The sequence below is a fragment of the Gossypium hirsutum genome, chromosome D04, assembly GCF_007990345.1.
Source record: "Gossypium hirsutum isolate 1008001.06 chromosome D04, Gossypium_hirsutum_v2.1, whole genome shotgun sequence".
NCBI classification, from domain to species: domain Eukaryota; kingdom Viridiplantae; phylum Streptophyta; class Magnoliopsida; order Malvales; family Malvaceae; genus Gossypium; species Gossypium hirsutum.
In genome coordinates this window covers 48,707,390-48,721,883 of record NC_053440.1, presented here as the reverse complement: position 1 = coordinate 48,721,883, position 14,494 = coordinate 48,707,390, and the positions used below count along the sequence as shown (strand labels likewise).

General features: G+C 31.6%; 2 protein-coding genes across 2 annotated transcripts; one reads left to right on the top strand and one right to left on the bottom strand.

Annotated features, from left to right (window-relative positions):
- On the bottom strand, positions 1 to 5,479 carry LOC107898255 (L10-interacting MYB domain-containing protein-like). Its single transcript, XM_041090751.1, has 3 exons — positions 4,547 to 5,479; positions 892 to 1,239; positions 1 to 784 (listed from the first exon to the last, which is right to left on the bottom strand). The coding sequence occupies exons 2-3, from the start codon at positions 1,237 to 1,239 to the stop codon at positions 98 to 100; spliced, it is 1,035 nt and encodes a 344-aa protein (XP_040946685.1). The 5' UTR covers positions 4,547 to 5,479; the 3' UTR covers positions 1 to 97.
- On the top strand, positions 1,961 to 3,562 carry LOC107898254 (2-Cys peroxiredoxin BAS1-like, chloroplastic). The gene is made up of 5 exons (XM_041091429.1): positions 1,961 to 2,025; positions 2,210 to 2,315; positions 3,085 to 3,159; positions 3,275 to 3,356; positions 3,450 to 3,562. Exons 1-5 carry the CDS (start codon positions 1,961 to 1,963, stop codon positions 3,503 to 3,505), a joined length of 384 nt encoding a protein of 127 aa, XP_040947363.1. The 3' UTR covers positions 3,506 to 3,562.
- Positions 5,480 to 14,494: the final 9,015 nt, after the last annotated feature.

The following is a 14,494-nucleotide window of genomic DNA, read 5'->3' as shown; positions in this document are numbered from 1 at the left end:
TTGATTAAAAGCATAACATAAAAATACCAAACATAAAAAGTAGCATACATTAGTTTTACATATAAAAAAGTAGTATAGTTATATTACAATAATATTTCTAAGGAGCTGATGGTGGAGGTGGTTGATGATATGGTTGGAAGGGAAATGAGGATGTTGCTACCAAGGATGAAAATGATGCAATTGGATTTTGTTCAGCATACTCACGTCGAAGCCACCAAACCCTATCATCTGGATCTAAGTTCAAAAACATTTCTCGTTTCACCGGTATTTGGAACATTTTGGTGGCAAAATAGTACAGTTCATCTCTTTTTGGAATTTCATCTCCCAAAGCACGCAAAGCATCCATTGCATTTGAAATAGTATATTGAGAGTGAGGAAAAATAATTTCATTCACTGACTTCCTTGGACTAGCCATACTCTCACACAATTTCTCAATCTGAGTAGTTAATGTATTTCTTGATGATTTTCTACTTGAACTTGACTTTTTTCCCTTACCGTGTACAGCCCCAAGTGTTTGCTTTCTTCGATTAGGGATTTCATGAGAAGGGTTTGATGGTACCTCATCAGGGGGAATACCTTCAGGTTCGTTACTATGTTCATCTGAATCACCAAATCCCTCATTAGGTGCATCATCTCCCATAGGAACCCCACGTGGAAGAACACCAGACGAAGGTGCCCATGCGTTCTCTCCAGTGGCTACAATGCCACCAAACATTTGCCACATTAACTCATTTAATCGTGGTTCAATTCCTTTCTTCTTAAATCCTTTAAAATCAGGATTTTCCTACATAATATGTTAAACGTTAAATGTTATACTAAGATTTTTATAATTGTAAATTAATAATTTTAATAAACTTTATGCATTAAAATAATGATAAAGTTAACACTAACCTGTATTTTTTCAGCCCACCACTCTTCGGTAGCATCGACCGTCTTTTTAAATGGACACCATCCAATACCTGTAGATTCCTTAAGCAACTCCCTCCATAACCTCCATTCTTTTTTTAATGTATCCCACTTATTTTTCAATTGAGGTTTTCCATAATTTTTTCCCGTTTTTGCTTGAAAAAGAGCAATGACATTTTCCCATCCCTTTGAGTTTAGATGAGTTGTCGGTCTATTGCCAGCATTGACTTCATTCACGCAAAGTTCACAAAATATCAACGTCAACTCATCGTCCCAAACAGCTTTTGTTGCTAAGCTACTATCTCCCTCCACAAAATTTCGTGTCTTTACCATCTATTGTCATTGATATAATTCAGTCAATGTGCTAGCATTCACCAAGAAGCATAGAGAACATATATAGTCTATAAGTTATTTTAATTGTCTATAAATAGATACATGTGTTATTTTAATTGTCTAAATTAATTAAGTTAATAATTTTATTGAATTAAAACATGTTTAGTAATTAAAATATTTTCATTAACATTGCGGTTACAAAATTTTAACAAATCATTTTACTGTCATATCAAAAGACTTAACTTTTCATCACTCGAAATGTAACGTTTATAAAATTATTTTGATTTTAAAATTTAATTACTTAAAATTTGATTACAAATCTAGATATACTTAAATTATTTTTAATTAGTATGCTTTGCAACCCAAGTTTCTACGGTTAAAAATAAAGATTTGATAGAAATTTAAAAGATCTTTCAAATTATGTTAAAATATTTAATATTTTAAATGTTAATAAATTATAAAAATACTATTTTTTTAAAAATAAAAATATTTAATAATTATAACTATTCCAATTAGTTTTAAAATATTTTATTTATGAAATAATATGTATAAATTTTTACCATATTTTATAAAAAAATTAAACAAAAATTATAAAATAATTTAATATATTTTAGTTAATACATACAATTAACTTGTGCATTGCATGGGAAAAAACTTTGAGATCGAATTGTTTAAACTGAAAATTTCTGAAAAATTAAACCAAGAAGTTTCCGGGGCGAGAATGAGAATTGAGATGAAAATGATTAAAGAAGTTAGTAAGTACAGTATAAAGACTAAATTGAAGAAGTAGTAAACATTAGGAGGATTAGGTGAGTTATTAATCAAAGCTATGAGTCGGAGGCAGTAGTTAGTGGATGATATTGATTTTAGCCATTAAAGTCCACTAACATATTTATGAATCAATAATGGCCATTAGATTTATGATTAGAAAAGGATTTATATTATTATTATTATTATGAGAACATAAAAGGAAAGATGAAAGAACAGATTTGGTCATTCTCATCTCTCCCAGACGGCAAAGAAAGGAAGAAAGAACAAATAAATTTTCTCTCCATGCCGTGAGTTCAATCCGAGAGGTTAGTGTTTCCTCCTTCAAATTTTGATTGAATTATAGCTTTACCTGTTACTTAAGAGTTAAGAACAGAACCTATTCAAGTGAATGTAGAAATTGAAAAGAAAATGCTTAGAAAACCTAGATTGCAAATGGTTATCCATGCAGGACAAGAAACATAGGTACTATGTTGTCTCTGCTCTTGCAGATACAAAAGTAGATTTGAAAGGTACATTATTTTCTTTTTAAGAAAATTAATTTTTGTAATATGTGTTCAAGTTTTTCTTTTTAAATATTTGAAATAGTTTGTAATAAGGCTTCGCATTATCTTAACTGTTTCATTAGTTATGTATAAAATTATATATTGTGAATATATCATATATTAACTCATATAGTGTGGAATTTGGATCTGGTTTCGATTTTAATGCAAAGATGGAAAAAATTAGTGTTGCCAAGGAATAGCGCCGTAAATGTGGGTCTATGACTCCATTGTAAAGGCAAAATAGGAAGCCAAAGCTAACTCCATTTGGTGAGTTTTGTTGGGGGCTCCAAATGAAAATGGATATCTATATCATTTAGTTTAAAATGAATTAGTTTGTTTTCAATAAACATTTTAGCTTTTTGGAGAAAGGAAAAAGAAGAAAGAGGAGCAAATTATGTTAAGTGAAATTCAGAATTAGTTTTGAGATATGTTTATTCTAAACGAATTCTGAATGTTTTGATGGTGAACTATTTCTTTATCCACATAATTTCTCATGTATGATTCGGTTTCATATTTCGATCATCTCTTTCAGAGTGAGCTTCCACTGGTGGGAAATCCTGCCCCTGATTTTGAGGCTGAGGCCGTCTTTGACCAGGAGTTCATTAAGGTATCTTATGTGGATATTGTTCTCAAGTATAGGCACTTAAATAAAATTTTCCCTCTTTTGTTATGATTACATATGTTTTTCCAATTCTATTCTGAACTATGCATTATTCTTTCAGGTCAAGCTCTCTGAATACATTGGGAAGAAATATGTGATTCTCTTCTTTTACCCGTTGGACTTCACATTTGTTTGCCCCACAGGTGTCTTTCACTCTGAACAACTAGCCTAATAGTTTTCTATGATATTAGAGTCTCATTCTTACTTTCACCTCCTAAAATGCTTCCTGCTTGCAAAGATTACTGCTTTCAGTGACCGCTATGAAGAATTTGAGAAGCTAAATAACTTCTAATTTAACATACATGACACCTAATTTTATAAGTTTAATTTTTAGTTTATTTGTTGCTTATCTCGTGTTCTCTTTATGCTACTTTTTGTGGTTTTTGTTGATACTAAATGGGACTTGTGTGGATTATTTGTCATGCTCTATATTTCTTGAAATTACTTTGGAAAGAGTGTGTATGCTTGGTGGACAATGTGATGACCAATCATATTGACAAGGGAAGTGTATGGTCGAGCATGGTTCTATTTCTTAGGGGGAGATATATTCTAGTTTTCGTTGATTTGTTCAGATTTTGTGTTAATTGTTTGTTGTTGATCTTGTCAAAATGTCAAAGAGGGAGATTATTAGAACTTTGATTGCTTCTCTTGTTTTATTTCATGTTCGAACAACATATAGAATAACAATTTTGTATAGTCAAAGTTTTTAGTGTTGGCATATTTGACTTTTTAATTACATGGCTTTTGCTTTAATTTTATTTAGCAGCAAATGAGGAGGTATGGAAGTTGAAGATGGGATTAATGAGATTATCTTTAGTTTAGGCTAAGCCTTTCTCTAGAATCTTGGGAACCTTAGAACCTTTCTATACAAGCTTTTGTTGTTTCATTTGTTTAGCTGTACTTTTTTTTGTTTTTGATAGTTTTTAGTTTTTGAGGGTTTGAGACATGAATACAGCATTGCAGGAGATGTTTTCTTATTTGTTTTCTTATTTTATCAGGTCTCTTTCATTACATAATAATGTTTTAATTATGTTGATTTTTATAGGTTAGAAGGAAGAAAATCAGTGAAAGAATGAAGTATCTGTAAGATTTATACCAGGATGTAACAAAATCACAGGCAAAGCTGGTATGCTTGATGAAATCATCAATTATGTTCAATCTCTTCAACGGCAAGTAGAGGTAAAAAAAACATGTAATGAGAAAGAACATATGGATTTGTGTATGAACACAAAAATTCTTTTTCATTTCTAGTAATTACTTAACTGCTTTAAGAAACTACTTTGATATAATTCAAACACATATATAGAGTAGAAAAAGAAGGGTTTTGTCTTACCAGATCAAAGTTGAGAACAATATTGATAGGATGAGTCGAGAATATGAGCTTCTTTGAGTCTGCTGTGAGTGTCAATTGAAGGAGTTGAAGAGCAGGGTTTTATGCAGGAAAAGAAATTAATTTAATTTTCAAGGCTAAAATGGTAAAATGATAAGTAAAAATAAGGGCGTTTTTGTCTGTTACAGTGCCAACAGTTCAGTAAATTCATCCACTGCTGAAATCTTCTCCAGCTGAAAATCAGCTGACCAGTGTGTTTGAAAGGAAAACTCACTGCACTGACCGTGCAAATCAAACAACTGCTGCAGTGAGTTTGGCACTGTAAACGCACCTCACTGGTACTAACTGGGCATCCAAAGGAGCACTTAATCTCTAAAAATTTTAATACACATCCGGTCCTATCCCAAACTCAATTTTCAAAAAGGAAAACAGAAAACTATCTTATCAGATAATATCAAATCAAAATTCATCAAAGTTTGAATTATCATACCGTCACTAAACAAAAATCGACACAAAATTCGTCTTTTAAAAAGATCCAAAAACAAAAATAGGCTAACAAGTTAGTGCAGGAAGTTGTGAATGTTAAGTAAAGGCAGGTCCAAGGGAGCTGGATATGCCGTGGAGACCCTCCCAAGTCTAAGAAAAGATGCTCCCACTATTGTTGTTGTATATACACTTTTCGTTTACTTTTATGTGTAATTATTTTGAAACTTCCATTCCATTCAAGCGGCTGATCGGATACAGGTTAATGGAATGTGATTGCTGACTCCGCCCAATACCAACAGAGCTTTTTAATTGCCTCCCCATTCGTGCCTTTGCCAACATCACACAAACGCAAAACGAATATCATGGTACTTTCCATTTGCCTCCAAATTTGGCACATGTTGCCACTTCACTCACCTTCTATTTAATCAATTCTTCATTGTATTACACCCTCAATTTATACCTTCCTTTTTATGCATATTAGATACTTCGGATTAATTTTAGATTCAATTAATTTAAATTTAAATTGTCTATTTTTTATTTGGGTTCAAATTATTTTTAGGTTGGAATTGCTTCGGACTTAGATTATTTCTAGTTTGAGTCATTTTTTGTTTGATTATTCAATCGTAACAGTTGAGTTTCAGAGTCATTTTGAATTTTGCCATATGATTCTTTTGGATTATTCAAGTTTAGATCATTTCACATTATAATCATTTTAGGTTCAAATTATTTTTGGATTTAAATATATATATATTACTTGAGTCATCTTTTAGTTCAAATTGAACAAGTTCAAGTTATTAATTTTTTTAATAATCAAATCAATTTAAATTGATTATTTTTTTTTGTTAAATTTAAATTCGAATTAATTGAATGATATTTTTTTATTTCAAACAAAGGTTACCATTGTTTTTTTGGTCATAAAAAAGCTATATCAATCTTATGTTACCGGCCTTATACCGAAAGTGATACATAAAACTTGAACTTATCTTGATTTGTATGAGTAAGGGTTAAAATTCTTATCAAATTATTTTAGCACAAGTTCTTACCTCCATATACCTAAAAAACCCGAATTAGGAGTGAACAAAATTCAATTCAATTCGAAAATAAATAAAATAAAAATTAATTTTTGAGTTAATCAAATCGATTTATTCAATTTTTTTGAGTAAACTCAAATAAGTAATTCAAGTTTTACAATTCAAATAATAAATTGATATAAATATTCCTTTGGTCCCTGTCAATTTTGAAAATGAACAAGTTAGTCTCCCTCAACAAAAATTACAAAAAAATCAAAATATTTATAAAAAATTCCAAAATTTATATTTTTAAAAAATATAAAAATTCAAAAAAATATATAAATAATTTTTAATTTTTTTTCTAAAATAATAATTTTGGGACCTAATTTTTTCAAATATATATAGAATTAGTCATACTATAACCAGATTTTAATTTAATATGTTTAATTTTTAAATTTTACTCGATTTAAATCAATTTTAAATTTTATTTCACTTAACTCAATTTAAAAAAATTTAAATTAAATTAAAATAATAAAATAACACTATTGGAAAAAAAATTCAGAATACTTACCGATATCTTAATAAATACTCAAAAGCAACCCATGATGATAAAAGTCGGAAATGTAACCAATTTACATAAGATGCACACATCCCACATCCCACGTACGGCAACTGAGATTAATTTATTTAATTGTTTTAATTATCATTTTTAAAAAAGTTTACAAAACCCAATGGGTATGAATAATCGGGGAAGTCTGAAAAAGATTCCTTCCACGTCCCTACCCTCCCAATCACCTCAACAACTTTTGCTTTCTTTCACCATCTGTCACGCTACTGAAAAAGACGCGCAAATTAAACCAACAAAACACATGTGTATATGTCTCTCAATTACTGCTATAAAATGGTAAAACTTTTCCCACATCCTTGTATTAACAATTAAATTATATTTTATTCTTTATACTTAAAATTAATTCTTGTATATTAGATCATAAAGTAAAATAGGCCTTTTACTACTAAAAATTAGTCTCTAAATGTCAGAATGAAACATACGTGGCATGTCATATGTAACTATTTGGTAATTCTGATAGTATTGCCAATTTTTAACAACTCTCTGATCTAATGTACAGGGACTAATTTGTCTATATTTTAAGCAAATAAGGCAAAATGTAATCTGATTCTTAATGTAAGGGACCATGATACTTTTACCTTGTAAAACTCTATTACAAATTAATTTTAACAAAGGGTGAGTATTTGATACATTGATGGTGTACCTTTTTTATTCCACAACCAGTCTTAAAAAATTGACATACATTTCTTTTCTTTTCTTTTTGTAAATATTTTGCTATACTTTTATAGAATATTAGTCAACATTGGCAAAATCAGAGGGCTAAAATGGAAAATATTATAATTGTATATTTTTATGATAACATATATCTTTATAATTTTAAAGGACTAAATTAAATATTTATCATTTGAAGGGCAAAGTGTAATTTTATCATTATTAATTTAAAATTTTTAAAGGACCTATAATAATTTCTCAAAATTTTCGACTTTGCCACTTCTTATCAACCCTTAATTTTACTTATGAAGTGTAAAACCTCTATTGAAAACCCACCAAATAATTTTCAATTAACAAAAAGGGTTTAAGGTAATGTTTTGAAGGGTAGTGAAATCTTATTAAAAAAGAAAACCCAAAACAAAAAAGAGACAAAGCAGCACGATAGGTGAGTAAGTCAATGTAAGAATGATATGGGGTTGTGAGACGTAAAATTAAGTGGAAAACCAAGACATCAAAGTCCTAGCTGTAAAATCATAAGTATTGTAATGAAGTGGATTGCCAGATGTCATGTCCTAGACCAATTCGTTTGTTTTATTTGGCAAATGGTCCCCCTTTGATGTACGATCCATTTATAATTTGATCCAGCTGTATGTAACGACCACTTCTGCTTTGGTTTAATGATCATTTTCAGGTATGAGATTCCATCTCTTATGTGCTTTTTATCCTAATCCTTTATTATATCTCTCCACGTTATCATTTACAAAGATCCCACTTCTTTCTTTCCTTCTTTTTTAATTCATACGAACATTTTTACCTTAAACATCCATTTTTCTGTTATGCCATGCACATAAAGGGTTTAAAAAATTTATTATACAATATAATTAAGGCTTAATTTAATAAGTATACCTTTTTTAAGTTATATATTTAATTTTTCTTTTTTGTTGAACCGATAGTGTTATGTTCAATCAATCAGGAGTTGATACGTAACATTTTTAGTAATATAAAAAATTTAAATGTAATGTTAAGTAAAAGTTAAATTAAATATCTTTCTCTCTTCCTCTCCCTCCATTTTTATCTTCTTTCTTTCATATCTCTCTCATCTTCACAACATCAAAAATGAAAAAGAAAAAAGGGAGTTTAGTGTAAATATACACTACACCAGAACAGGTTTTTAGCGGCGTTTTTTTAGGCCTTTAGCGGCGCTGCCGCTAACGACAACGTCGCTAACGTTTACAACGTTTACCGAAAAAAACGCCGCTAAAGGTCATGTTCTTTAACGACGCTTAAAAAAAAGACGCCGCTAAAGATCATGTTCTTTAGCGGCGCTTAAAGAGAAACGCCGCTAAAGATCATGTTCTTTAGCGGCGCTTAATGAAAAACGCTGCTAAAAATCACGTTCTTTAGCGGCGCTTGATTCACAAACGCCGCTATAGAACATGACTTTTAGCGGCGCTTTTACAGAAAACGCCACTAATTTTGGAATTTTTGTAAAATAAAATTTTCCATTTTTTCAGCCCTCCTGTAACAACAAATCAAAAGCAACCAGATCTAAACCAGCCAAAAGCAATAAATTTATATAATATTTCAAATTAAACGAATAAAATAATATTAATATCAATAAATAAAAGTGAATTCATACTTTTCTTTACAAAAATGTTAAAAGTTAAAATGATAAAAATATTTATGCAATACACTATGACGGCGGAAGTTGCGACTGCTGAAACATCTTCATCATACTCTAAGCTGCTATTGAAGTTCGTCGTACTTTTTGCTCTACTCTACTTCTCTCGATTCCGCATCTGCTTTAAGTTTTAGCTGGAGTTCTTTATATTTCTTTTGAACCTCTGCTTCTCTTGCTGCCGCCTCTGCTTCTCTCACTGCCGCCTCTGCTTCTCTCGCTGTAGCCTCTGCTTCCCTCGCTGCGGCCTCTGCTTTAAGTTGTAGCTGGAGTTCTTCATATTTCCTTTTAACTTCAACTGTGGTCGCTTGCATCTCAGCCATCTGGTCTTTTAATCTCTGAACTTCAGCTTGAGCCTGACTCCCCGAAGCCATGTATAGTTGCGAGCTGGATCCGGAATATTGGGTTGGGCTAACAAAAGATCATTGAAATCGAACTCGACCATACCTTTCCGGACCCAAAACTTCAGTAATAATCTGGTTATCAATGTCTTCAAGATGAACAGAACTATCACTAGAAGCAATCACTTCGTACTCCGCCTTTTTATCTTTTAGTTTTTCCTAAAAAATAAATCACATAGTTAGGAACACAATATATATTAAAAAAACAAATGCAACATAACAATAGTCGCATTACAAGCAATGATTTAAACCATTAGAAAATAAACACTATAAATAACTAAAACAAGTCAAATCGTATTAAGTAAACGTACCATAATTTCACCAGCTTCAGGAGTCATAGCAGATCCATCTTTCTTCCTATGTGTAATTTCAAAAAGTTGAAGGCGTCCAACTTTTTGACCGGACGACAGTTCCTACAATATAGTAGTAAAAATATTATTTAATGGAAAGTTATACATATTTGACAATATTAAAAAATTAAAAATACCTCCGCCTCAGCTACACATGCAAAACTTCTCAACCCGGCTGTGTGAGTGAATTTTTGTTTTTGCCTGCTGCTTTTTCCAACTCGTTTGCGATCCTACGTTATGAAATTTTTAGTACGTAAATAGTAAATACTATAGTTTCAAAATAATTACAATAGTTTGGAAGCACGTCATACCTCGCCTTTCTTCGAATGCCAAAATCTAACCGCATCTTCCCATTGGTACCTCAGCATACCCGGCGGGACATTTTGCAATTTCTCATCGAGGGTTGTTTTTGTCTTATAATAATATTTCTTCAAAGTACTTTTATGGTCTCTCCATCTTTTTCCCAATGCCTTCTTTACATAAGCATCCGAGACCTCTAAAGCAAACATCGCCTACAAAAAACACAAGTTAATAAAGTAAATATAAATGAAACTATTTCCCAAGCATTACAGATGACATTGACATTTTGTTACCTTAATATTATCGAGGGCTTGGTTTTTGTTGCTATCGGGCATTTGACGCCATGACTCGTAATTGATAGGCAACATATTTTTATTTCAAGTAAATATTATCCTATAGCGGCATTTTTTGGAAGTGCCACTAATTCTAATATACCTCAAGACCAAACGCTGCGTTTTGGTTAACATATTTTGTGGCGTTTTGTACAAAACGCCGCTAATACTATCCTATAGCGGCTTTTTTCGTTAGCACCACTAATTCTAATATACCTCAAGACCAAACGATGCATTTTGGTTAACATTTTTTGCAGCGTTTCGTGCAAAACGCCGCTGATAATATGCTATAGCGGCGTTTTTCTTAAGCGCCACCAATTCTAACATCCTCAAGACCAAACGATGCGTTTTGGTTAACATTTTTTACGGCGCTTACAAATAAACGCCGCTAATTGTGCTATATAGTGGCGTTTTTATAGTTCGCCGCTACTGCCGCCACTGCCGCTATTCGTGAAGATTAAACGATGCGTTTTGTCAGCTTTTTTTACGACGTTTTTGTTTGAAAACGCCACTAATGATGTTCTTTTGCGGCGTATTACAAGTAGTGCCGCTAATGCTAGATCTTTAGCGGCGCTTTATGCTATGCGCCGCTAATGCTCGATTTTTTACTGCGTTTGTCATTCAAACGCCACAAAATATGCCGCTAAAAGCCTGTTTTGGTGTAGTGATAAAAAATAAAAATTGTGGGGAAAAGAAAAACATGAAAAAAAACCATATTTAATGGAAAAGAAAAAGAAAGTGAAAATTTAAGGATAAGAAAGTACAAAAGAAAAAGAACGTGAAAAAAAAACATGAGTGGTTTGAAGAAGAATAAGAAGAAAATAAAAGAGGGGTGGAGGGAGAGAAAAAAAATAATTTAATTTTAATATATGTTTTTTGTTTAGTGTAAATGATGATCTAGATAGAAATGACACGTGGTGGTTTTTTATTAGTTGAAGTTTTTTTTATCGAAGGTAACGATATGAGCCATAATGATTATAAAATAATAATTTAGGTACTTGACACAATAAAATAAATAAATACTAAACTGGAAAAACGATATAATTTGAGGGTTGCTTATTGAATTAACCCTACATTTAATATACATAAAGTTCAAAGTGATCTATCAAGGACTGGTAATAGGCAAGCAAAGGCCCTGACGTCGCAAAAATCAGGTGGGTACAAAGCCTACATGTTTAGGAGTAAAGCATAAAAAGACCTCTAAGAACCCCTTTTAACGTAAGTCCATTATTCACCATCTTCAACCTTTCACTCATCTAAAATCAGATTACTAAATCATTGGAGTGCCAACTCCAATGCCCCATAGCTCATCTTTCATTCCTTCTTGCAAGTCAGCTTACCTTCACGCTTCACATCCTAGCCCAAATTCATTCCAAGCTTGGATGAACAGTTATAAAAATGAATTAAATACTAGGGGGCCTTCTACCGTTATAGAGGTACTGGATTCAAAATTTAGACAACGATTCTAAAAGAAGACAATATACTTAACTTATGCGATGATGATATCAACTGTTATACGTGGCGGGTCTAATAAAAAATATGCATGTGGGTATATGTATCTATACACATAAAAAGACTGAATGATGTAAGAACGTATACATTAGAGGAAGGTCTCCTTCGGTCCACATGCACTTATAGATGCAATTGTATTGATGGTATAAATTTGGTGGTGAGTGCATGCACAACATAACAGGTTGCTTATTTGTATATAGGAGCCAAAAGACACCATTATGGCGGGGTCGTTCACTATTTGGCTTCAAGCATAGTTACGGGGACAGGACAGCTACCAAATGAGGGTAGGAATTGTAAATTATGGTCGTTTTTTTGACTGATTGTTATGGCATTTATATATAATATCCAGAGTTTATAATAAACCCTAAACCCAACACAATTGTCCACTTTAAAGCATAGTATTCTAATCTCTCCTGCATTCCACCATACCTATGTGGCTATATCATATATATATATATAGCGGCTTATCTCTTAAAATAAAAAAAGCATCCCTTTCTTTTGGTATTTTGTCCTCACCGATCATGTTAAGATTACAATTTCAACTTTGTTATCTTTACCCACAAATGTCAATCATCATCAATTTCGGTAAAGAAACACAACTCAATTGTAATTTAACCTTTGCTTGGGTATTGCCCGTCACTTTCATGGTTTATTTACAAACTTTCAACTGGTTGGGTCTATATGTAAAGAGAAAATAACACTAACAATGTTTTACTTTTATTTAGATTTAGGTTAATTTTGTATTTAATTAAAATTAATTGAGATTTAATGTAATTATTAAATATTAAAAAATCTAAATAAAATCAAAGTTGTACCTAAGTTTGGATTTTGACCTTAGTAGTAGCAAGTGGAACTCAGTGTTAACTGTTCACGAACCTGAAATATAAAAGGATATATATACATATAGGTGAATAATTTATGTGCATGCTATATATATATATCACGTGATAACAGTAGCCTATTGATGATTGAATCGCCACAAATAATAAAATTTAATTATTTTTATTAATATAAAAAAATAAAGAATCTAACAAATACTCACACCTTCAGCTGTGTTGTTGCAAGGCAGCTGCTAGGCATATATCTGGTTTTGGATAAGGAAAGCGACCCTCCGTCCATACTTGCCCTTACATGAATCCTCTCCGTCCCGTCCCGTTCCACATCGGGCTCGACGCTGTCCCACTTCCTCTAGCAACCCATTCCCCGTCCCCTTTCTAATTTTATAAACTGTGATTGTTTTATTTTATTTTATTTTATTTTATTTCTTTTTGAATTATTATTGCAATTAATATATATAGCATTTTAATGAACAAAAATTATATATGTATCATTTTATTAACCTTTGTAGTTGTTGATACTAGTTGTGAATGAGTACAAAATAAGGAGATAATGATGTTAAGAAAGCCGATTCACTTGTTATAGGTGGAAAGCAGAAGTTGAATGGAGTGGGAAGGGAAATAAAGAGAGGAGACTCTAGAGAACTAAGACTTAAGGGAGAAAGATGGGCTAAAGATCCTTCATTTATTGTGGGTTGAGATGTATAGGATAAAGGTTCTCTTGCTTGATAATGTCATGTCTCTGGCCCAAGTGGTAGATCAGGTGGTAAGCCCGTAATATGTCGATTGTTGACAAGCATAGTATTGTATGTGCCTGCTCTGACATTCTATTTGTTGAAGTAATACGAGATTGTTAAGCCTTAGTGATACTTTAGTGACCGCCTCCTGGAGATGAGAGCATGTCGCTAATAGCAAGTGGCCCAATGAAGGGTTCGCTAAAAATTGTTAGCCTGATAGAGGGTCTAACAAGTGGTCGGAAACGGGCGGTTTCCCTATGAGTGGTGTCAAGCGTGAGGTCTGCAAGTGGTTGATCATTGGGTGACCAGCTTGATGGTACTAAACGAAGAGTTGTTGTGTTGCCACGTGTCTCAGCCGGAGTAGAGGTATATCAATAGTAAAATCTAACAATAAATAATTTTTAAGTTGTTAATTGAATGATACATTTTTCTGGATAAATAATTTTGAGATTTTGTGTTTGAGTCTAACTTTATTGAAAGCAAAATATTTTATGATTATTTAATTTTGATTGTAATTATACAAATGGATTGAGTGATCTTAGCTTTATCTTAATACATTGAACTTAATTTTATTTTTACACGATTAAACGCGGTAATTTTTATGGTTTTTTTTAAGGAAAAAATATAATGATTGCAAATATGAGAAAAAAAAAGTTATAAATATAAAATGAATAGTTTTTAAGAAATAAATCAATCAATCCTACCATTTAACAAAATTGACCTTTTTCACGATGAGTTGGATGCAAACACCACAATGGGACATTATTTCCTTAAAATATAACAAAAAAGTATGTGCATATTAATTGTTAATCGATTTAAGATTTATTTATTTTACTTATAAAACTATTCATTTCTCAATATACAATAAAATGACCATTAAAAATGCGAAATTAATAAAAATAGATTAATCTGGTTTAAATTAATGTGTTTATTAGTCTTAATTCACAGAGATTTACTGAAGGATTGATGTCCTGGTTAATGTATTATTATTTTAGCCCTATAAATACTGGAACCTAGCTAAGCTTTGTCC